This window comes from Seriola lalandi, unplaced genomic scaffold (genome assembly GCF_002814215.2).
Source record: "Seriola lalandi dorsalis isolate HSWRI2012SDOR001 ecotype SW California unplaced genomic scaffold, Sedor1 jcf7180002053097, whole genome shotgun sequence".
In the NCBI taxonomy this organism is placed as follows: domain Eukaryota; kingdom Metazoa; phylum Chordata; class Actinopteri; order Carangiformes; family Carangidae; genus Seriola; species Seriola lalandi.
In genome coordinates, this window is record NW_019523650.1 from 130,644 (window position 1) to 155,006 (window position 24,363).

At 40.4% G+C, this 24,363-nt stretch overlaps 3 protein-coding genes across 4 annotated transcripts; 2 read left to right on the forward strand and 1 right to left on the reverse strand.

The window, feature by feature from the left end:
* Nucleotides 1-6: 6 nt before the first annotated feature.
* Nucleotides 7-3,807, reverse strand: arrdc3a (arrestin domain containing 3a; the record flags this gene model as incomplete). Its single annotated transcript, XM_023400948.2, has 5 exons — nucleotides 3,277-3,807; nucleotides 1,167-1,248; nucleotides 903-1,050; nucleotides 401-503; nucleotides 7-203 (listed from the first exon to the last, which is right to left on the reverse strand). Coding segments are annotated over exons 1-5 (810 nt in total), but the record flags the coding sequence as incomplete, so codon positions are not given.
* A 1,557-nt stretch (nucleotides 3,808-5,364) lies between these two features.
* arsk (arylsulfatase family, member K) lies at nucleotides 5,365-9,162 on the forward strand. Its single transcript, XM_023400952.2, has 8 exons — nucleotides 5,365-5,589; nucleotides 5,802-5,931; nucleotides 6,072-6,231; nucleotides 6,579-6,861; nucleotides 6,977-7,148; nucleotides 7,970-8,194; nucleotides 8,408-8,623; nucleotides 8,745-9,162. Exons 1-8 carry the CDS (start codon nucleotides 5,482-5,484, stop codon nucleotides 9,017-9,019), a joined length of 1,569 nt encoding a protein of 522 aa, XP_023256720.1. The 5' UTR covers nucleotides 5,365-5,481; the 3' UTR covers nucleotides 9,020-9,162.
* Nucleotides 9,163-9,298: 136 nt separating this feature from the next.
* On the forward strand, nucleotides 9,299-23,729 carry skic3 (SKI3 subunit of superkiller complex). Of its 2 annotated transcripts, none has more exons than XM_023400955.2 (41): nucleotides 9,299-9,385; nucleotides 9,717-9,817; nucleotides 9,976-10,119; nucleotides 10,339-10,430; nucleotides 10,604-10,679; nucleotides 10,774-10,920; nucleotides 11,201-11,293; nucleotides 11,400-11,508; nucleotides 11,686-11,826; nucleotides 11,985-12,083; nucleotides 12,215-12,339; nucleotides 12,579-12,665; nucleotides 12,857-12,960; nucleotides 13,093-13,219; nucleotides 13,465-13,644; nucleotides 13,805-13,929; nucleotides 14,025-14,275; nucleotides 14,393-14,495; nucleotides 14,634-14,816; nucleotides 14,997-15,144; nucleotides 15,225-15,303; nucleotides 15,854-15,915; nucleotides 16,005-16,061; nucleotides 16,153-16,221; nucleotides 16,617-16,691; nucleotides 16,934-17,075; nucleotides 17,177-17,270; nucleotides 17,371-17,448; nucleotides 17,549-17,673; nucleotides 17,839-17,962; nucleotides 18,563-18,787; nucleotides 18,978-19,050; nucleotides 19,201-19,254; nucleotides 19,500-19,611; nucleotides 19,856-19,984; nucleotides 20,148-20,272; nucleotides 20,410-20,574; nucleotides 21,628-21,780; nucleotides 22,398-22,528; nucleotides 22,992-23,121; nucleotides 23,345-23,729. In XM_023400955.2, exons 2-41 carry the CDS (start codon nucleotides 9,728-9,730, stop codon nucleotides 23,423-23,425), a joined length of 4,707 nt encoding a protein of 1,568 aa, XP_023256723.1. In that variant the 5' UTR covers nucleotides 9,299-9,385; nucleotides 9,717-9,727; the 3' UTR covers nucleotides 23,426-23,729. The 2 variants fall into 2 exon arrangements, with proteins under 2 accessions (XP_023256723.1, XP_087028655.1); XM_087172529.1 differs by lacking the exon at nucleotides 9,299-9,385 and adding an exon at nucleotides 9,414-9,432.
* Nucleotides 23,730-24,363: the final 634 nt, after the last annotated feature.

Genomic DNA, 24,363 nt, shown 5'->3' on the forward strand with positions numbered 1-24,363 from the left:
AGGTGGGATCTTCAGCATCTTGCCGCTCCAGGTCTCAGTTTTGCCTGAGGACAAAGATTCTCCCCGCAGGTTGGCCACCAGTTGCTTGACCTCCTTCATCTTCCCTTTGGCATAAAAGGTCTGGGTCTGGTAGATGGCTGCCTTTGGCACCACCATGCGGGACGAGCAGTTCTCGATCTCAGCAAAAATCTGGATTGACTCTCCTACAGAGTTACAGACGGTGGAGGAGAGGTTAAGTAAAGTTCCACTTCATTTTTAAGCAGTAATCTGCTTTTTAGCCAGTGTGAAAATACGAATCAATGCAATTATCTGCAGAGTGTAATACTTTTATTAACTTATCTGGTTAATAGATGACTAACAAGGTTATCAGGTGCATTGTTAATAATTGACTAAGTCTCACCTGGGGTGTATCCCTTCCTTTCAATTTTGGCACTTAGGGAAATAGGACCTGAGGTGCAGAACCAACAGCAAAGCGTCTTGTCTTTCGTGCCGGCCTGTGGTGACTGAGGGTGGAAAGAAAACAAAAAAAAAAACAGAGATGCATGAGTTATGTGATAATATGTAGACTTTTCTTTTGTTTTGCTCGCCAACATCATAGGAAAAAATAACTAATATAATAACTAAATAACTTAATAACCTTTCCACTTCAATACTCTTTCAAAGTTTGTCTCTCCATAATTTAGGGTTGTATAGTCGAAACTGCTGACATATTTCTGGACACACAGGGCCAGGCATAACACATATGGAAACTGGATGCAAGAGATTAATACAGCAAATTCTTTCTAAAGTTTCCCCATAATTAGGAAAATTGTGAGTCATACTGAACTCGTATTCTCTTCGTACAATGCCTCCGCCTGCTGAAAGGCATATTCAAAACTGAGGGCTGCTTCAAAAGATCTTACCAGCAATAATGGAGTGTTGATGTCAATGTGCTCAAAGACTGTGAATTCCTTCTTGGTCTTCATGGGCAGGAGCCATGGCCTGTGAAGTTCTGCCTTTACCCAATAGCGCACACTGCCATGCTTCCCTTCGAAAGAGGTAGCCAGAGGTCTACAAAAAAGAAGAAAGGAGGAACAAGAATTGTAAAGAGTTATGTTTTGTACATCTGAATAATGATGGTATTGATATTTAATGTCCACATTAAAGTGTCATATCATGATACTTACGTCTGTGGAAGCTCGAGGCTGAATGCATACTCATGTCTTCCTGAATGGATAGTGGTGAGTCCTTCCTCAGAGTTGTCATCATCTGAAAAACAAGGAGGACAATATTCCAAACACATGTATACCATACCTGGGTAAAATGCTCTACGAAGGCATCTGAAAGTCATACCAAAAACACAGGGTGGGGGAGAAAAAAGAGAATGAACGGAATTTACTATCTGTCTTTAAAAAATTAATGTATTGAGAGATGAGAAGCAGACCAATATTCAGAGCACACCAAAGAAGTTGATTGTTTAAAAAAGGAAAAGTGCCAGAAACCAGAGGGTGAAAGATTGTACTTTTGTAAGAATAAAGAACTACAGCCCTGAAAACCTATTGTGGTATATACGAAAGAGAATCTATAGGCCAGGATAGGGAAAACTAGGATATGAGGCAACAGTACACTCATAATCTGCAGATTGTCCAATTTGTTTTCTATTTTCCTCTGAAATAGGAAACAAGATGCCCTCCTGTTTTTACATAGGGAAGACACCTTCGCTACGTCACACTGCTGGCAAAATCTTTTATAAAAAGGAATAAAAATAATTTTTCATTTATAATATGAGTGCGTTATGAAGAGCTGGGTCGACAGGCCGGGCGTGCTTCTGCCAGCTCAGCACTCCCTCCCCCTAGCAGCAGCCGTGTGGTAAACAAGTGCGGAGCTGTCAGTCAAACCGGCAGACTCCAGCAGGAGGAGACCGGCCTAAACCGGTGTGAGCAGCTTCCCACAGCCGCTCCGCTCTCATTACGCATTCACTGTGCGACACCGCAGTCACTACTACAAGCCTGCTCTGACCACCAGCTGCAGCAGCTCTTCACCGTTTTTACCCACTTCAACCTCACAGGAAACGTTTCATTCATAAAGAGCTTGCGGTGAAATGTGTCTTTTGTCGAAGTATCACTTTCGATGACAGATTTAAAGCTGTTAATGTGTCGCAGCCCCTCTAATAAGGAAGGTATACTACTGCTGTTTTTTTAAAAAAAAAACCAATTTGCTCTAAATGACAAAAAGCCAGAGTGGAGGAAAATGAGAGCTGGCCCAAACCAGTTCAAGTGCACATATTATAGGCGACTGCAGAGCGGATCAAAAACTATTTGTCCATTCAATTTGTAAGAGTAACGATGTTACAGATGGTCGAAAACAACGCTAAGCTAAAACCCAAACCATTAAAAGCATACAAAAACCAATATCGACGCTTAAAAGGGAGCTGTTTCACTATCAAAACCATCGAATATGCTGTGGCTAAAATGACACCATTTTTTTTTTACAGCAATGACATGTCTCAAGCACAAAGCTGCTGACAGTAAAACCCGATGCAACATTTTTTTATTATATTCCAGCAAAGCACATATGTGCAAAGAAAGGAACGGAAAAAGCATTTAATGCGTTTTGAATCAAACTGCAGGTGCTTCCATCGACTCATAACATTTTGCAGGTGCTTTCTTAATTAAAAAGTTGCAGGATTTTGTGTCACTCTCTGCAAGAGAGTGATGTCATTGGCCACACATGAGCACCTCAGCCAATGACACGCAGGTGAGGGAGGGGCTTGCACTCTGCTCCCGCCCTCTCCCGGTCCAGTTTTCTGAACAGGATTGAACCGCTTTGAACAATGGGTGGAAACTTCAGAAAAGCTACAAAGAAACAGTCGATATGATGCGGTTCTTTGCTGAAAATGTCTGACAAAGCTAGACACACGTCACTGCAGGTTATTACTCCATCGCTCTGTGTGTCTAAAATGACTATAATTGTCGATTTTCCACTTGAAATACAGAGAAAAATACGGATGCCCGAGCTGCTGTCATTCATTCTGACACCTTGACACAAACAAGTGACGGTGGAGCTGTATCCAACCAATGTCACAAACTACATTTATACCAACAACATCACAAAAGACTGCAATGTTAAAGTTCTCCAACTCTTAATTGTGTCTGTTTTTTATGTTATCATCACTGTTTCTGGCATTCAAGGCAACAGCATCCTCCAGTGAACCTGATCCCCATCCAGCACAAAGAGCATCCTACAGTCAGTTTCTAAAAACTTCTGCTTAGAACAAATAAATCCACACACTCTTACCTCTCTCGTGTCCAATTAAAATGTCTTTGTGATTTAAGTATTCCACTTCTTCTGTGTAGTTTTGCGTGTAGGCAGTGTTGGATCCAGCATTTCTCGATTCAGTCCAACGAACTTTTGCAAATCCTTTTGCGTGGATTTTGAGAGACTTCACACGGATTTCTCCCGTGACTTCGATGATCACCCTCCCTGAGACGCAGTCCCCGCTGGAGAAAACGGGAACATTGCTGTCATTGAGACAGTCGTAGCTTACTGTGAAGCTCTTTACCTTTCCTAGCACCATGGTGGAAAGAGACAGGCTACAGAGACCTTGAAGTTAAAAAAAGAGTCTATGAAAAATAATCTCATAAGAAAAGGGGATGCAGTTTTTAGACACTGATCAGTATCTCTGCCCTGCAAAAAGCAGTAGGCACGATCAGTGGCTTCTTTGCGAGCAGTTCATTGAGATGTGTGAAGGCTGAATAACAGCAATGGATGCTGTTATCGTCCGCCTCTCTGCGTGTTGGTCTCCAGTCAAAGACAAGGAAACCCCCGTAGCTCAGCTCACTTTAAGCGACAGACTGTGTGAAAAACAACCTTGAGCGCATGCGCGGGGCTTCACTGCCCCCTCCTTCCGCCTTCTGGAACAAGGCAGAGAAGTGTGGCACACAGCCAGATGACAAGTTTGGTCAAACAGCTGAAAGACTGCACAAAGAAATGTCCACCACTCTGGTTTCATAGGTGATACTGTACAGGTAATTTGTTATATTTAAAATACACGAATGCATCTACCCAGCAAGCATCATCCCAATTTATTTCCACCCTTTTAATTCAGTGATTGATGTAAGGAATATGTTTGCTGATTGAACTAGAAACAAATGAAAACAAATATTCCCACTCTTTGTTATACAGTCATTATATAGCCAGTGATAAATAGCGCATCATCACTTGATCTTTTATAGGCTACAACTTCCAACCTTATGTCAAAGCATATGCCTGCACATTTGTTAATACAAGAAATCCGCGCATATGGTGTCCTATGTATCCAGACTCACAACAACCTCAACATCCCGGTACAACCAACAGAAAACAACAGAGCTGCATCCTGCATGATGGCTGCAGCACAGGCACTGTAGTATTGCTGGATAATATGTAGGTCTAAGGGGTAGTGGTTGAGCAGACTTCCAGAAAAGCTCCCTACGTACTAATCTATCACATATATTGTTTTTTGGATTAAGATTAAAATGATCCATGCACATATGGGAGGAGGGGGTTTCTCATTGTGTTGAACTCACAGTTTTACAGAAAAACAACTCTGAGGCTCAAATCGCCACCTGGCGGCCATCAAGGTTTCTGAAATGAGCTGCAATATCACCTGTTGAATAGCACTATCACTAGCGCATTGATTTCAACAAACAATTGATAATTGCCAATAACATCCCGTTCAGTTCTAATTCAGTGTGATTAATTACGGTACAATATCATTCAGTGACAGTATTTGCCTGTTGTAGGTATTTACAGGAAACATCTGTGTGTGTAGGACCATGGCAGCAAACATCAACGCCATTAGATGACATATGATTAAAGTTGGATAACATATGATTAAAGTCCAATCATCAAAACAATTTAAAACGAAATCGTATTTATTTTTATAATACCTGCTATCATTAACAACCCATCAGTTGCAATCACACATGGTATTATACTGTTTGATTTTAACATTCAACTAAATATTTAGTTTCTCACAAACATATGGACATACATCAATGTGATACTGTCACTATGCAATGCACTAATAGTATACAGTTGTGGTCACGATAATGCCGACTCAACAAAAATTGTGCAGCATGCATTTTTTTTATAAGATAAATGCTTCCCTCTAGAGTTTTCAGTTTGCCATTACATGTTAAATAAGATGTGTCTTGAAAGCTTTTCACCCTTTTCTGATTATTGTTTGGGATGATTGGTGGCAGTTTTTATGGGTGTTAAATATTTGTGTTTGTAAGTGAAATCTCTTTTCATCACAAAAAAGATTATTATTAGTGCTGGACTGGACTTCGTTTTAAATTACACAAGAACGCTTTTATTTTGAAAGCGTTACCGGGATGTTTATTTTAAGTTCCTCAGACTGGAAGTAGCCAGCACTTGCAGGCAAAGAGGAACATAATTTTAATGTGTGCTCTGATGAATTCCACTTCTGTCAAATAACTTTTCGTGCAACAGTAAATCATGACTATATTAGTACTTGCTTTGATTTTCCTGTTTCAAAATTATGGTCAAAGTTTTTGCCAAACTGGAACCAGACCTAACATTGTGATGGTGATGAGTGATGCATTTGTAAGTATGGATTAAGTTACAGTATAGTGCTTTTTTACTGCCACGATAAGAGTAACGTTTGTTTATTTAATAGACTACAGCACAATGAGAGAAGAGAGCTGTAGCTCCACATTAAACACCGGACAGATGCTGTATATTTTTACATTTAGTCTTTGCTTGATAATCTGTCTCATGGGTTTGTGGTTTGAATGTCATTCCTCTTGTTTCTTGAGGATGGGCGATTGACCTTTGAACCTGGGAGCAAAGTTGTACAGCTGCCATATATAAACTACCTCAGGGAGCTTGGTTCTACCTTCCTCAGTGCCTACACCAATTCTCCCATCTGCTGCCCTTCAAGAGCAGGTAAGTTACCCACATAGTTACCCACCAAAATGCACCGGGGAGTTCCCTTTTAATTGCAGTTAAACAGATGTTAAGGTAATTAACATGGTCATACAGGTGGAATAATAAATGTATTTTAAATGTTTAATCTTTGTTCTCAGCAATGTGGAGCGGTCAGTTTGTTCACCTCACTCAGTCATGGAACAACTACAAGTGCCTAGATGCAAATACAACCACATGGATGGATTTTCTGGAGGCGAATGGATATCTTACCAAGATGATGGGCAAGCTGGACTATACCTCAGGGAGTCATTCTGTCAGGTAGGCAGATACGGTCAGGGATTTGCACAAGGGTGTCTGTAAAGTAGGGCCTGTATACCTGATAAGTGTGGTTTCAGGTAAGAAAATACCATCACTAGCTTTTTCTTATTCACCAAACTAAGATCAATATAACACACACACACACACCTATGTATACAAAAGAACTGTCATTAACCTACTGTATGAGTAATAAGCAATAACAGACTGTCTGTGTGGGCAGATATTTTCCAGAACAGTGTGAATCATCTTTAAGATGCTCGTCCTCGCATGTTTCTTTCCACTTCCTATTTTTGTGTCCACTGCCTGCATTTTGTTGGTGTCTTTGTGTGTTTGTGCAACTCCTGAAGTAATCGTGTTGAGGCTTGGACAAGAGACGTTCAGTTCCTCCTGCGCCAAGAGGGCCGGCCAGTTACGCAACTTGTTGGGAACATGTCAACAGTAAGGATCATGAGAGAAGACTGGAAAAACACAGACAAGGCTACACAGTGGATCCACCAAACAGCTGCATCCTCACACCAGCCCTTTGCTCTTTACCTTGGCCTCAATTTACCTCATCCCTACAAAACCAAATCTCTGGGTCCCACTGCAGGAGGATCCACCTTCCTCACCTCACCATACTGGCTCAAAAAGGCATGCTTGTTTTGTCCCTGATTTTTTTTTTTTTTAATCCTCTCTCTGCAGAATTACACTGTATCACTTGATAGAAATCACAGTGAAATCCTGTTTCCTTATTCTATGCACACAGGTGTCTTCTGATCTCATCTCTGTTCCGAAATGGCTGCCCATGTCTGCCATGCACCCTGTTGATTACTACTCCACCTTCACCAAAAACTGCAGTGGCGTTTTCACTGAGGACGAAGTCAAAAGCATTCGGGCCTTCTATTACGCTATGTGTGCTGAAGCAGATGCCATGCTGGGTCAGTTGACAGCAGCAATTCACTAGCGGCCATCTCACCTAGAATGATTTGTGGTTTAGACAACCAACTTTGACTTAACCATGGTCTTTTGGATTCATGGAGATGGTTTCAGTTCAAACCAAACCCTGCTTCCAAGATATCATAAATCAAACAGAACCAGCCAGCAAGCAGCAGGTTTTTTTGCAGGTGCACAGATCCAAACATGTACTGTAGAACACCATTCTTACAGTATCCCAACATGTACAAAAAGTACTAAAGTAAAGTAGTATTAGAGAGAGACTTTCTGTGACAGTGTTTGCAGCACAGCCACACTGGCTATAAAACAAGGCAGGTACCTAGACTATAGGTGTATCAATAATACTAATAGATCAAATTTTTGGTCCAAATTGCACTGAATTTCTTTAGCAGTGTTACTGTTAATTCAACACAGCCTGTTAGAACATGTAGAGACTTTGACTTTACCTTCTGTGAATGCGTTTTTGGAGGCACAATTATATGAAAGTGTCATTAATGTTAAGAGCTATTTCTGCTGTGCCCCAATGAAAATCCACACACTACCTGCAGTACTCTTCTCTGCTCTCTTAAATGCTCTATATTATTCATTATTTGTTTTCGACTCAAAGTTAAATGCATATAAAGGCCTATACAATATTAGAGTCTATCTAATCTATAGTAGATCAGCTTAGTCAGCAGATACATCCTGTTTACCACCATGTTGTCCTGTTATTACTGTTTGAATAAAGTATTTTGACTGATTTAAGTTAAAATCCAGCAGAAGCTCAGTGCTTACTCTGTGTGTCCCAAACCCTTTGTCTCACCAGGCCAGGTCATTTCAGCTCTGAGAGAAACCGGACTCCTGAACAACACTGTTGTGATCTTTACGGCTGACCATGGCGAGCTAGCCATGGAGCACCGGCAGTTCTACAAGATGTCAATGTTTGAAGGCAGTTCCCATGTTCCCCTGCTGATCATGGGGCCTGGGCTGATGTCTGACCTAAAGGTCAAGCAGCTTGTGTCCTTGGTTGATCTCTACCCCACTGTGCTAGGTAAGGAAGTAGACAGATAACACAGAATTTAAATGTATATTAAAGCTTATAAATCATGAAACTTCCAAGCCAGGATAAAAGTGTTATTGTTGTCAAGATGTAAAGGGATTTGAACTGTATACCTATGGTCTGTAAAAGTAACAGAATAAAAGCACTAATAGATTTTGATTTCAGTATTTTTAATTTGACCTAACACACTTGTGTATTTTGCAGACATTGCTGGTATTTCAGCAGTAGGTAATCTCAGTGGCCACTCCCTTCTTCCTCTGCTATCCAAGTCCAGTACTTTTTCCAAGAAGCAACATCCAGACTGGGTACTGAGTGAATATCATGGTTGTAATGTCAATGCTTCTACATACATGCTGAGAAGTGGAAGGTGGAAATACATCACCTATGCAGATGGCCTGAGTGTCCCTCCCCAGCTGTTTGGTGAGTTTCTAGCTTCAGAAACTAAACTTCAGTCACTATTTACATGTTTTTGTTAAGAAAAAGCTACCATAAAACTCACTATCACTCTTTGATTTTTCTGTTCTTCATTTCTTTTATGCAGACCTTACACTGGACAAGGAAGAACTTAACAATGTGGTTCTCAAATTCCCAGATGTGCAGGTGCATCTGGACAAGTTATTGCGGAGCATTGTAGACTATCCACAAGTATCTACAACTGTCCATCTCTATAATAGAAAAGCCTTTGGTGCCTGGCGAAATAGTCTGGGAAGAAACTACAGTCAGGTCATTGCTAATCTCAGGTGGCATGTAGATTGGCAACAGGATGTATCAGCCAATGAGAGAGCTATTGACAGGTGGCTTTATGACTCTTTGTGATATTTCTGCATTTATAATGATGGTTAACTCTAAGGTGTTAGTTGTTTTATGAGCTGGATTCTTTGATTAAAGTATATTACATTTCTTCTAATCATAATTTCATCATTGAATAATTTTTTGGAAATAAATTAATGTTTTGTTCATTTTTGTGTTTTTTGTATTGTTATTATTGCTATTCTCAAGTATATATTTTTATTATCAGCCCGTCTTGCATCTGCACTCTTAGGTGGACCAAACTGCAAGTAATTTTATTTTGAAAATTCAGAGTAGGTGTGGGTACTTTGGTTTCACTTCCGTGTTACTGAACATGTGCAGAGCAAGCGCTCAACGTAAACAGTTTTGTTCACGTCTCCAAAACCTATATAGGTAACAGCTAACGGAATTAACTGAATAAATATTATGTATGGATTGAGGTTTGAAACAAGCTCCTATTCAAAAGTACATAGTTTGTAGGTCCTGACAAGCTAACAGCTAATGCTAAATTGTATTTACCTAGCTAACACTGCTAACAATACAAAGTAGCTACTTTAAGTTTGCCTTGTTAACTCAGCTGTCAACTGTTCAGTCTTTGTGTTAGAGTAAATGAGCCCATGTAGTTTGCAAGTTCATCTGCTATAAGGCTAACAGCTGTGTTATTATTTTGGACTCAGCGTGACGTGACAGTATTTCTCTTAGTATGTCTCTTTGTTATACTTAGATAATCACAAGATGTCTGGTAAAGAAGTGAAAGCAGCACTGAAAAGTGCCAGAGAGGCCATTAAAAACAAAGAATTCAAAGAGGCTCTGAAAAGCTGCAAGGTAAAGTATCTCATATACTGAGAAATGTCAGGTATTAACGTGAGGTATTGGCTGTCGAGATGCATCTGTTCCAAGGAATATGGCTACTGAATGAGGCAATACATCTCTTGCATAGAGATGTTGTATAGTTGACTTTTCTCTCTTTAATGTGGTTTTAGGCTGTTTTAAAACTTGAAAAGAACAACTATAATGCATGGGTATTCATCGGCTTGGCAGCCAGTGAACTCGACCAACCAGATCAGTCACAGTCAGCCTACAAAAAGGCAGTGGAGCTGGAGCCTGAGCAGCTACTGGCATGGCAGGTAAGATGTGAAAGTGTAGTGGTAACTGCTTACACTACTCCTTAGATGTCTTACACTTAGAACAATTCATTTACTGTTAATGTCTTATCAGTTTAGCTTGCCCAATGTTTCAGTCCCTTTAAAAATGTTTCCATTCTGAATGATGAGGTTACATTTTATTTTATACTTGTCTCTATGTGTCTAAATATAAACCATGTTAATAATGTGTTTGTGCTTTAGGGCTTAGCCAATCTTTATGAAAAGACCGATCAGTGGGATTTCAAAATTGAGCTACCTAATGTTTATCAGAAGCTTGTTGAGCTGTATGCCAGGTGAGATATGAAAACATTTTTATTAGTACACGTTACTTAAAACTTTATCAAAAATTATGATGATTTCAGTAGTATATGCTTGTGCTCATTAGGTGTAATAACATTTTGTAGTTTTGACTAGTTTTGCATATTTTTGTGATGTTACTGATTTTCATTATGTTCTCCATTCACAGCTCAGATAAAAAGAAATGTTATGAGGTGATCACAAAGCTGTCAGATATCTATCAGTCTGACAAAGAGTACTTAAAGGTATGTAATTATAAAAGCATGTTGTCAAGAATAATTAAAAATTTGTATTTTGTGTTATTTTCATACATTTTAATGCATTTGTATGTGTGGACAGTTGGCAAAGGTGTGGCTGCAGCTCATTCAGCTGAGGGAGGAAGACGCTGCGGACAAGAAAGAGTTACTACAGCTATGGCAAAAGATGACCCAACTCCTCTCAGAGTGCCTTCATGAGGAAGAGCAGGACGATGAAACTCAACAGCATGTAAGATTTCCCAAATGTGCACTTAAATTCTGCAACATGTTGTATCACCCATCATGTATAAACACTTAGCAACACATAAGAGTCCATATCCTTCAATTTACAAGCCCCAAAATGTTACAATCAGAACAGCAGCAGGTATGCTTCACCTTGTGGAACTCCAAAATCTCCAAACTCCACGTTCTCCCACACTGACAAAAATAAATATCATATTTTGCTTAATGCTGTTTTTAGTGCACACATCTGCCCTTTGGTAACCGTTTTGTTTCTTCATGGTCATCAGTTAATCACAGCATTTGAGAACACCTTGGTTCTCATGGTACCAGGAGAGAAACACGAGAAGATCTCAGCTGACTATGTTAAATGTCTTTCTAAAGTAAGTGTACCTTCTCTTACATATGTATCACTAACCATCACAGAAATCTAATGACAATAGTGTTCATATTCATCAAAATATGCCACCTCATCTGCTCTTCCTTTAGCTGCCCCAAGAAGAAGCCAAAATGAAAGCGGCATGTGAGTCCATGCTGTCCCACTATCCCAAACAAAGTTATCCTCTTGAGGTCCTTTGTTCTTATTACCTCAAAACAGGTAAGAGTATGTATGTACTATGATTTTAAATTTTATGAACAAGACAAGTACAAGAACAAGTTTTTTTTAATAATAAAATGCCACTCTTAAGTATTGAGGATAATCATTGGCCTTTACAGAATGTATGTTTGTAAATGGCGGAGCCAATCTTAAGACATGTTATATTTCCATTTGAAGGTATCCTGAATGAGGATACAATCAGCAGTTTCTCCCGGCTCCTGGATCTGGCCCCTAACTGTGGGTTAGGTCACTTAGGTCTGGGCACCAAAGCACTTCAGGAGGGAAGATATAAAGATGCCATTAAGGACCTTTCACATGGCAAGTTTGCACAGTAACAAAGAATGAATTCTGTTCTTTGTGCAAAAGGCACCTGAACACTTTATAGTGAGACATACACTTCATGACCATCACTGTGATTTAGAAAGACAGTGGTAGTGGATGGTAACTGCTATGATCTGTCTCCTCTGTTTTATTAGGGCTGAAGAAAATGGGCTGCAGTACAGGATGGTACAGTCTGGCTGAGGCTCAGTTTAAAGTGCACAGATACTCAGACAGTGCTACATCATGCTCACAAGGTATGTTTAGTCTGCTATATATCACTATAGCCAACTAGACAACCTAACAACCTCTGATCCTGCTAATCAGACTTCATAGTAAAGAAAAACAGAAGGATTACTAAACTTTGGTGTTTGTCTGGTTCTATTAGGTCTGATGATGTGTGTTTCTGGAGACAAGGAGCTGAGGGTCAAACTGCTCAGGCTGAACCTAGAGACTTTAGTCAGAATTGGAGGAGAGAAGTCTGCAGACCAGGCTTTGGAGACCTTTTCACAGGTAATGTGATTAACTAATACATTTTGTTTAGCATGTTGTTTGTAATAATTATTTTGAATTTGAATTTTCTTTTTACATAACTGGGTAAAAAATTCAACTGTTAAAAGTATTTTATTTATTCTGGGTTAGATATATATTGAATATATTTCATAGTTGTAACCATGGATATACATGTGGATGTAGCACTACAGAACATGAAAGGAAATGTAATTTCTATGTTTGTTCTTCATTTTTTTCAGATTCCAGATGCAGAAAAAGACCCAGTTTTAGTAGCCCTTAAAGGACGTGCATACCTTAACAAAGGACAGATTGATCAAGCACTTAAGGTTGAAAACCTTTGACCTATGAAAATGACACATTTATTTTATATGCAATACAATGACACAGTATTATAGCAAATAATCAATTCAAAACATATTCAACTTATGATATGATCATCTCACCCCATAGATAAATATGTTTCTTGTATTAGATCAAAGATGGTACATATTAAAATAAACTATTCTATCTTCCATAGGTGTCATCAGAGCTAGTGGCTTCCAACCCAAACCTGGCCCAGGGTTTAGCACTGAGAGGACTGGTACACCTGGCTGAAGGCCAGCAGCAGCTGGCAGAGCAGAGGTAAAAAGTAGCTCTTTTTATGTGCACGTTTTCCATCTGTGGCACTTCACTGTCTTAAACTTAGGTAAAACAGTCCATTTGTATATTACAAATTGATACAGTTCTCCACTTTTCTTTTCTTCCATTGTGTAGTCTCCTAAACGCAGCTACCCAGAGCCCAAACTGTGCAGAGTATTACTTTTTGCTGGGACAACTCTACTGGGACATGGGAGAGGAGACCCGTAAAGACCGCAACAAAGCCCATACACACTTGCTGAAGGTTTGTATGATTATTGAAAAGTTTTGGTTGATAGGGATAATTACATTTGTCCATTTTAGATAAATAAAAACTTTGGCTCATTTTATATCTAAAATGCTGATGATTAGAGATTAAAGATTAGTGTCAAATGATTTAACTTTCCCACAAATAAACTTTAAGAAATGTCACTGTCTTTTTCCATTGCCAGATGTCAAATGTAGTGTTGAATGGCATCCTAATTTGAAAGCGTCATTTGTCCATTTCAGGCTGCAAAATTAGATCCACACCTTGGCTGTGTATTCCGCTACCTTGGGCATTATTACCGGGAGGTTGCAAATGATCATGGCCGTGCACGAGGCTGCTATAAAAAGGCCTTTGAGTTGGACAATGAGGATGCTGAGTCTGGAACTGCCTCAGTGGATCTTAGTATGGAGCAGGGGGATATGGTGAGTTGCCTGAGTGGTTCAGAATTGTCAAGTGTGTTGTTGGCACTCTGTCATCATATGTCCTTACAGGTGCCTTTCTATTTTCTTGACCCTGCCCATGCTCCCCCTTTCCCTGTCTTCCCGTTTTTTTAACCACTCTCTTGTTCCTCAAATGCTATAGGACACCGCCTTAGCAACACTTGAGTCTGTGATAGAGAAAGCCACTCCAGGCTCAGCTAAATGGGCTTGGATGAGACGAGGCCTCTACCACCTGAAGGCTGGAGAGAATCAACTGGCCATAGCTGAGTAAGAATTTCAAATTTGAAACAATTAAGACTATTGCCTTGGTTTAGATGTTTTAAGTGTATGAGCATTATTGACCCTTCAGTTTATGTTTATAGTCTACAGGCAGCTCTGAGAGCAGACCCGGAGGACTGGGTGTGTTGGGAGTGTTTAGGTGAGGCCTACCTAAACCGCCGAAGCTTCACAGCTGCTCTGAAGGCCTTTGGTAAGGCCCATCAACTTCAGCCCTCCTCCATCTACAGTGTTTACCAGGCTGCTGCAATCAAACAGACCCTGGGCAAGTTCAAAGAGGCAGTTGCAGAGTACTTGCAGATCACCGCACAGCAGGACTACGTTCCTGCTCTCAAAGGTAGGTGTTTGTAAAAATGCACTTCATTTGTTATAATGTTATGCTTTTTATTGCATATCTCTGGTGAGTCATCTGTCTAAACCTAGGCATTTAATTAGACTATGGTCTATTGTTCAGGTCTTGGAGAGTGCCAGCTGTCTCTGGCGAAAAGTTTAATGGAGGACTGCAGAGATGGAGGAGCCATTGACCTCATTCAGCAAGCCATACAGAACCTCTTCAGGTAATGCTTAGACAATTATCCAACTTACAAACCTTAATATGAAATAGTGCTTTGTCTTCGTTACATGGCAGTATCACACAGACACTGTAATATCTCCGATTTCATCCATCTACCCTTTGACATTTCTGTGCTCTTCAGAGCTGTGGAGCTGCGTCCTGACCTGTCCTGCTTGTGGAAGCTGCTGGGAGATGCATGCACCGCAGTCAGAACTGTGTCACCAAACAGAGCACAGGTTCTAGTACCTGCACTGCTGGCTGGTTTAGACCCAAACTCACAGAGCCACATGCTGAACCAGGTCCAGATGCTCAAAGTCGGCGAGGGGTATGTCCACCAACGGGCATATGTTTTCCGAGCTGCCTGTACCATCATTACTCTGTGAAAAGTTGACATTGAATAGCTTTAATGGCATAATGGGTTATTTGTTGCCCTTGGGCACAATGTCTGACATGTTGGCCAATCATAGAATCTGAATGGACAGTAAGTGCATGTTTTTGTCTGCAGGTGCTATGCTCATGCTTTAAAGCTGATGTCTGAGGCCCCCAGCCTTTGGTATGACCTAGGACTCAATTATTACCACCAGTCCAGCATACCCTGCCCTACAGAAGCTGACCAGAACTCCCAATCTCTTGTCCTTGAGAAGGCTCAGCAGGTAATTAATTGGATCCTGCACAACAGTTTTGCATTGTTTGCTCCCAGAGGTGATCTTCTAAGAGTTTTTTCTCCTCTCAGTGTTTGAAAAAGGCCATCATGATGGACAGTGGGAACCACAGCTACTGGAATGCCCTTGGAGTGATTTCCATGAACAAAGGTAACAATATGCATCATCATTTTAGTCAATAATAGTCAACTCCATCTGGTGGAGAGATTGATGGACTTTTCAATGTGTACTTAACCTCCAAATATTTCATTACTCAAGAAAAAATGCTCTATCAAGTGCCTTATTGACTGTGTCCCCTAACTAGATTAATTTATTCTGTATGGGACTGTTGCTGTAAAATGAGTTTGAATTGATAAAGAAAAAGATTTTAAAATGTTTCACAATTTATTCGGTCTAAAAAGCTGTAGTTATTCAGTCATAGCCCCACCTGATAAACAAACATGTGTCTAGCATTTTGAATTAGACCTAGTATTTAGGAAAAGTCACAGGTCGGTATAATTAAAACCGAATTGAATACATTGGAAATATCAAAATTGTTTTATCATTACCTTCAGTGATAAATAAATGGGAAGACAAAAATGCATAGTAATTATGTATCTATATATGGCTTTTTGCTCATATTAATACAACTACTTTTGATTGATTTGTCTCAGAGGAACTAACAAAGTTCAATCTTGTCACTTTCCTTCTGTCACATCAGGTCTTGAGAACTATGCTCTGGCTCAACATTGCTTCATCAAGTCCATACAAGTTGAGCCAAATGTATGTACAGCACATTTGAGCTGGTGATGAATAGCATTATCAGAAAACTTTCTGAGGTTTTTACTGAACTTTATAATATTTCATTACAGAATGTTGTTGCCTGGACAAACCTTGGTACCCTGTATTTGAAGAAGGACAATATAGAGGTGTGTGTAATCAGTTTCCTTGTATATTCTTCTTGTTTTTATCCTAGCTGGCTGACATTTTCAATGTTAAAATCTGGTCCTATTGTCTTAGCTTGCACACGAGGCCTTCAAGATTGCCCAGTCCTTGGAGCCACTGTATGTGAACTGCTGGATCGGACAGGTACTGAGCCCCACTCTACCTTATCTTATCTTATAAAGACGTCAGGAAACAATATTTTAAAGGTCACTTTAATGCCACCATGTCGAAATAATGGCCATTTGGCAGCAATTCACTGTGGCCAGGGGCTTCTTTATCGCATGCACATATAGTATGTCCCATAAATGATTACACACATGACATAACATCAGCTAAAATCTGATTGTATGGCTACAAGTTTTCTCTAGTCTGAATATGAAAGACATATATACTTGATGAGGGCCCATACAAGATTTCATTAAAGTGAAAGTAATAGCATGTCAGTGTGCTAGTATCCATGAGACGTAATGAATTTCTGTCTTTGACCTCTTTGTCTCTATGTGTCTAAATTACATTTTTATTCCTTTCCTTCCTACCAGGCTCTGATAGCAGAGAGAGTGGGAAGCTATGACACCATGGATCTTTTCAGGCACACCACTGAACTCAATACTCACGTGCGTGACCTACCAAAACAACTGCGGTTGCTATTGTAATACCCACTCATTAGCTGGAAAAAAGCAGTTTAATATTAGCTTCAACTGTCTCTCATTCTGCTAAATGTTCACTTATAAGTCTTTTGATACTGTGATGAAACAGAAACTAGATTTTTTTTTCCCCCTTACTTTGTCAGACTGTGTTTCCTGCTGTTCTCTCTCTCTCCTCATCCTCATTTCTGTCACTCATCCTTCCCCAACAGATGGAGGGAGTGAAAGGTTATGCCTACTGGGTATGTTCGACCCTGCTGGATAAGAGCAACAGAGACTCTGAACTGTATCGCTACAACATAGTCCAAATGAATGCCATCTCTGCTGCTCAGGTGGCACTCAGCAAGTACACCGGTACAGAATCTATTTATGTATTGATGATCATGTAGGATCCACAGATCCCTTGGTTGTAATTTTGGTGATGTGTTATATTGAGTTTCTTTTGCATCCATCAGAGAGGATCCAGTCGGACGCTGATGCCTTCATTATGCTGGGCTACCTGAATGAGCATCTGCAGCTGAAGAGGCAGGCCTTACAGGCTTACCAAAGGTGTCTGTGTGAATTATACTGACTGGCTCTACAGGTTCACAGATGAAGCAAATATTTGTTTTCTAATTCGCTTTTTACAATCTTAATTCTCTTTTCTCAGAGCTGTTGAACTGTTGCAATCCATGTCCTCAACAGAAGAACTGACTTTTGCTCTGGGCAGCTATGGCCGTGCTTTGTGGTAACAACCAGCTTTCTCTTTATCATTTATTGAACTTTCTTTTACGATACTTAAATTCCTCAAAATCTATTTTTTGTACGTCCCACTGTGTGTTTTGCAGCACCGCGGGCCAATGGGAGGAGGCAGTGCATGTCTATAATTCTACTCCACTGCAGGAGCTCAGTGATCTGGCGGGGCTGGCTCTTGCCTACTGCAGGGCAGGACTCATCCCAGAGAGCATTAGTGGTGAGGACTAGGAGACACACTGAAATCAGAGATTGTATATGTCTTTTCATGTCAAAGTGACTGTGAATGAACTGCTGTGTGTGTGTGTGTGTGTGTGTGTGTGTGTGTGTGTGTGTGTGTGTGTGTGTGTGTGTGTGTGTGTGAACTGTTGTGTGTGAACTGTAGCCTATGAACGTGCCTTGGCTGTGGCTTCCACTGAGAAGGAGAAAGCTTACATCTTGACAGCTCTGGCCCTGCTGCAGCATCGGCAGGGCAGCCTAGACTCAGCCAAGAGTCTGCTGTTTAAGTGGTGAGTCCATTGTTGTCTGAACTGTACCAGTGGTTTTGTATGTTTTTGTCCTTGTCCACTGACTAAAACTACTGGATATCAGTTGATTGATGAATGTGTTTTCTTTACCAGTCTCCATTTTCTGTTCATGCCGGTATAGAGATAGATAATCCACCCTTAATTAATTGTTTTGTATTTCATTGTAATTCTTTTGAGAGCAGGGTCAAATCAAATTTTAAAATTTTTCAAGCTATTACGGCATTTCCGTGTCAGTCAGGGACTTTTCAGGTGCTTGTGGCCAAACAATGTTGCTTTCACAAGCTATAATGCCAGAATACCAAATCTTAAAGACAAAAAAAAGGAAAATAAAAAAGATTTATGTAAAAGGATTGTGAAATGTAAATATGATAGTTTCTTGCATTTAAAAGAATGATGTTTGACAGCAAACTGTCAAATCTTTAATGCTGGAGCTTACTCAGACCATTTGATTGAGCCAAGGAAAATCTTGGCGCAAAAATTGTTGTCGACTGCATTATCACATGATGACAATGTGTGATAATTCTTGTGCTATACTTACTTGCAAGCTAAAAGTATTTCTGTGTTTGCTTTCTGTCTCCACAGCTCAATGTTAAAGGAGCCAATCCCTGAGTCTCTGCTGTGCTTATGTGCCCTGGGGTTGGTCCACAGTGATGCTACACTAGCTGCTGCTGCCCTGACTGAGCTGCTGAAGCAAGGTTCAGCCTCTGGGAGTGTTGTAGAGCAGCGATGTTTACTTACCTGCACCTTGTTGGCCCTGCAAGGTAACTACAGTGCGGTGCAAAGAGAGGCTTCCAGAGCTGTGCACAGGTAAGCTGCTTATTTGAATTGTTAAGGCCACCCTACTGATGTGCTGTACCTTAATGCATGCACTCCCTGTTTATTTTAAACATCACAACCACTGATAAGTACCTTGAAGAATTATCAACAGGCGCAGCAGTTCCCTGTACAGTGTAGCAACATATACATTTATATATAAGTTTCTCTGTCTGATTTACAGCAATCCTGGAAACCCGTCTCTGTGGGCCCTGCTGTCCAGAGTGGTACCACAGTACTACCCCAGGAAAGCAAATGTAAGCCTGTATACACACATCCCAAGCACAAACACAGGAAATCTAGTATACTCACACACATTTAACTAAGCAGCTTCATCCACTGTTGCTGTAGTGCTGCTGAACAGTTCCAGTGGTTTTGTTCATGGTTTTGTCTGCTGTGTATTTCAGGGTGGAGCAATGGCCGGCCATGTAGCCTGTCTCTCCAGTATGACGCAAGGAAAGGTAAAAGTCTGACTGGATCATTTTGTTTAAATGGAGCAGTGTTTTGATATCTGTTGTGTGGTCTGTCTCTTTGTATTGCATTCTTTTACCTCACAGCCATTCATTCAATCCCATATTCCTAAACTATATCATGTTTAATCTATTGTGTACATTTGAGATTTTTTAACATCTGAGAAGCAATTTTTTCCTTTTGTATTCTTGCCACAGTGTTTGTATATTAAACTGAGGAACTTGTGTCCCTGCAGAGGGCGTTGTTGTACAGTGGAGTGAACCAGCTGGCTAGTGGAAGACACTCTGGAGAGGACAGTCACAGGAATGCACTGAAGACCATGCAGAGAGCTGTGCTGCTCTGTCCTGGTAAACATACATATAAATACACACACACATAAACAACAAACCTCACATACAAACACACTGAAAAGGTAGATGTCTTGTAAAAATGAACCAGTCTTACAGAAGTCATGAAAAACTCAATGTCTGTCTGTAAATTCTCTAATTTAGGGTCGTTCTAGTGAAGTATTATGCATGTAACTCCACTGTGAGAACCACTCTTCCATATGATGGTGTCCCTGATAGTCTCCGCTCCTCTTTATACTTTCAGATGATCCAGCAGCATGGGCGGGATTAATGGGTGCCTGCCACACAGAAAACACATCCTGTTATCTTTCTGGTTCTGCCCCTTGCAGACAAGGACTGGAGAAAATCCTCATGGCAGTGGTTTCTGAGAAAGGTGTGTGTGTTTCTGTGTGTGTGTGTGTGTGTGTGTGTGTGTGTGTGTTTCTGTTTCTGTGTGTGTTTCTGTGTGTGTGTGTGTGTGTGTGTGTGTGTTTCTGTGTGTGTTTCTGTGTGTGTGTGTGTGTGTAAGTAACATTGACCTCTCTTCTTTTTCCCAGTGCGTAATGTGGAGGAAATAGAGCGCCCTCTAGCCCAGACTTTAGAAGGCTGGGTCCTGCAACAGGCAGTTACTGGTCTCGTGCTGGCTGGACAGCTGGAGCAGGCGGAAGCCCTCTGCTCACAGGTTCGATATGAACACGCACACATCCTTATTATTTTCTGATTTACTTTATTCTAGAAATTGTAATATCTGTTTGAGGCTCATGTGAGTCCTCTTCCTTTCACTCTTGTGTTTGTCACGCACTGTCTGCTTTGTCCCAGGTGCTGAATGTTTCTCCAGAACACCCAGCAGTGATGCTGTCACTGAGACAGGTGCAGTGTCAGCGCCTCCTTCTGGCCAAAGGTGGTACTGTCCTCCCAGACTCAGTGCTGGAGCAGCTCAACAAAACAGTGATGATGAACCCCACAAACCTAGGGGCATGGCATGTAAGTGGACGCTCATTCATTTCATACCACTCATTTAATATACTACGATTGCACTTTGTATTGAAGTGAAATACTAATGAGCTGTTACTTTTTAATTTCAAGCACCATTTGTTTAGTGTTACCAACAGTGTCATGCCTAATTGTTCGCACAGACATATACAGGTAGCAAAAACAACCAACATTTCAACCAGACTTGAATGTATTGGTTGTGTCAGTCTCGAATTGTAACTTGTTGAGGTCATGTTGTATTGAAATGATCTGACTTTTTTTTCTTCTCACCACAAACAAGCAGTTTTTCCTTGCTTCCACTGAAATAGCAGCCTAACGAATACCCTTTCTGGTCCTTGCTCGAGGCCTTATACTGCAGCACAAACACCAAATGATTGCTATCAGCTGGGAGGAAGCAACAAAGAAGTCATGCTCTCTCTTTTAGGCTTTGAACATATGGCAGATTGTAGCCATGGTTAATGACCACAAATATTACAGCGTCATGTATCAGTATCAGGTTGTCATGGTCAGAGCTGTATAAAAATAAAATAAATGTTAAAATGTAGGAAATACTTTTATGTAATGATAGAAAATAATTACTCTTGCTATTTTTGTAAGTTGTTTTATCTGTGGATAAATCAATTAAGCTTCACAATTCAGTTGCTGCAGATAATAAAGTAGACATTTGGCTTCTTTCTTGATATTTAAGAATATTTCATTGAGAAGTGATTGTATCTGTTTACTTGCTTTAGATATTTGCATTTTTGTGCCAGTAGTTTCATATTTTCTTCAACTTTAAACAGCCAGTGGATTATTTCTTAGTGATTATCAGATCAAAGCTTAGGGATGATCTCTGAAAAATTATTGTATAACTTTAATCTCTCTTTCTTCCCTCTCTTCTTCTAACATTTCCTTATCTCATATTGCCTATAACAATCTCTTCTATGCTCCTCTTGCCTCACCTCTCACCCTCCCTCTCCCACCCATTCTTCTGTCAATCTCCCATCCTCACCTCTACTCCCATTCATCCCTGCTCATCCTGTCGCCCTCCTCTCCTTCGTTCAGTGGCTGGCTGAGGTGTATCGTAGCCAGGGTCTGCTGGTCCAGGCAGTTATGGCTTACAGGCAGAGTCTGCAGCTTGCCTCACAGCTCGGCCTGCACAGCAGCCAGGTTTCCAGCCTGCTGCGACTAGCCCTGCTTGCTCTAGTACCCTGTATGGTGAGTTCTTTCATAGGATATAACAAGAATCTACATCTAGTTAAAATTGTCACAGGAGTTTTAGCAAGGACTTGTAGTGTTATTATAACAGGCAGATTTACATATTACTACACACACACACACACACACACACACACACACACACACACACACACACACACACACACAGGCAGAGGCAGCTCCTGTCTACATTCCTGTCATGTGGGCAGAAATCAGGTAGGGGAAATATCCAGCAGAATTATGGGAATATCCAGCAGAATTATGGGATCAGCAGCCATGGCCAAATGGAAATAGAAATGAGCTACTTTTGTGATTTAACTGGAGGGAAGGTGGTTGTTAGTCATCTGCTCACTTGACAGAGAATCCTACCATAGTTTCCTACCTTAATTAAACAATTGTTTTTTATTTGACATTTTGCTAACTCTGTAAATATCATCTAGTTTTTTTGACAGTCACTGCTCCTCTGAAAGCAGTTACTGACACAGAGCAGGCAGGTGCTATGCACACTGTTAGCAAACTATACAGTTAAGGTTTAGTACATGAATCAAACTTTTATGTTTATGTATGTATTCTCTTAGCTAGTTTTATTCTTAACCATGTGTGATCTGACCTCTCAGGCAGGTGTCCCAGGAAATGACTGGAAGGACCTGGTACTAGAAGCCACAACTGAGGTTTTGAAGCTGGGCTCCTCCCCTATGGCCCAACTCTTCCAGGCCCTGCTCCAGTATGTGACCAAGATGGCAGCTAGGTCAGTGCTTCTCACAGTGTTGTTTATCCTGTTGCAGGTAATATGCAAATGCTTGTGCAAGCTGCAGGTGCATCTGTGCTGCTATGTGTCGATATGCAAATGATTTTTTACCACTATGCCTCCATCTGTCTTTTCAAGATGTTAGTACTTTTGGAAATACAAAGCAAATTTCCAAAGCAAAGTTTTCCTGTCCTGACATAATAGCCTTCTGTCACTACTTCACAAACCTGCCAGGACACTTAATTAGAGTGCTACATCGATCAGAGACTGAAGCGAATGCGTAGGCCAATCACGAATTGGCTAAATTCCTAGAGAGATCTTGCAGGAACTCTTCTGTGCCAAGCATAATCACAAGACTAATTTTATTTTATTATATATATCAGAAAAATCTGATGGAAAAATAAACAGTTATGGACATGAACATGTTATATCTTTTGCCTATTTCTGAGCATGTCTTCTGCAGGGAAACGAGGCGTTTGTTGGAGAGGCTGGTGTACGTTTCCTCTCAAGACTTCCCAGTGACAGTGGTGCAGGTGGCCAGCTGGTACCTCCTCAGACACTTGCATGCCAAAAATGACCAGGAGCTGATCACTGTGAGTACACAGCTGCCTCATACCTACACTGGCACCAGATGACTGAAATATTTTGTGGTATGTAATCATTTCAAATGCCTGTTTCCAACCATAACTTCTGGGGAAACAGCAACAGCATGTAATTATCAAATGTGAAACTGGTCATACTTATAATGTCCTTACATGTGCATTGATTGTTTACTTTCAATGCAACTTGAACATATTTACTCATCCTTTTTTTTAGGTCCTTTTGCAACATGCCAAAATGAAGCGAGATAAAAGACTGCTGGAGTTTGATTCACTGCTTGCCTCTTCTTCATCCTGAATTGCAAATCTACAAATGCCTCACAATGGAATCATGGAGCTTAATGGATTTATCCACAGGTTGAAGTGATCACCAGTTCAGCTTTTCTAGGTCTCATCATATCAAACTGGACTCTATGGGTCTTATATTATAAATGTGAAATTTATTGGCTTTACATTATTCTTTGGTTTTACATTATCCAATAATAAGAAAATCAATTCAGTAAATCAAATTCATGAGTGCTATAACATATTATTTCAAAATATATTCAGACAAAGTAACCATTATCAACATTCAGGCTGAAATAAAAGCATTTTGCTCAATATGTAAAGATAGTCTCATCTTGATTGCATGTAATCTTAACGCATGGTGATCTGTCAATTTAACATGAATGGAGTATAAATTAGAGCACTATCAACAATAAATACCTTTAGAAAAGAACTTTGTAAGCAATCTAAAGTGATCCTCAATTCATGTTCAGCAGAAACTATTAGCATGTTACACCAATCACAATTGTTCATTTGTGGAAGAAAAAAGGAGAAACTTTGATCTCTGTTTTCAAAGTTTGATTATACCCTGAGTTAAGTTTCTGCTCTGGTCAAACCTGCAGTGCGGAACTTTTGTCTCCCCCTTTGGCAGTGAGAGTAGTTAGACAAACACTGTTTTTAAAGCCAAATTCCTCGCTGCCGATCTCTTTCTTTGTTAGACTGTAATCCTTTTTCTAACTTCTTTTTTATCTGGAGCATCAGAAACTTTATTTGGACCCTTCCTTGGTTTTTCCGCCACACTCCCAGTTGCATTAGCCTATTCTGCCTCTGTTGTCGCTATGATTACTCCCTTTTTGAACTCTGGCAAAGCAATCATTGCTGGTTCACGAAAAACACATCACTACCGGTTCACCAGCATGGGAATGTCGCCACAGACACCAGATTTAAAACTCTGGTATACAGTGAAATTTA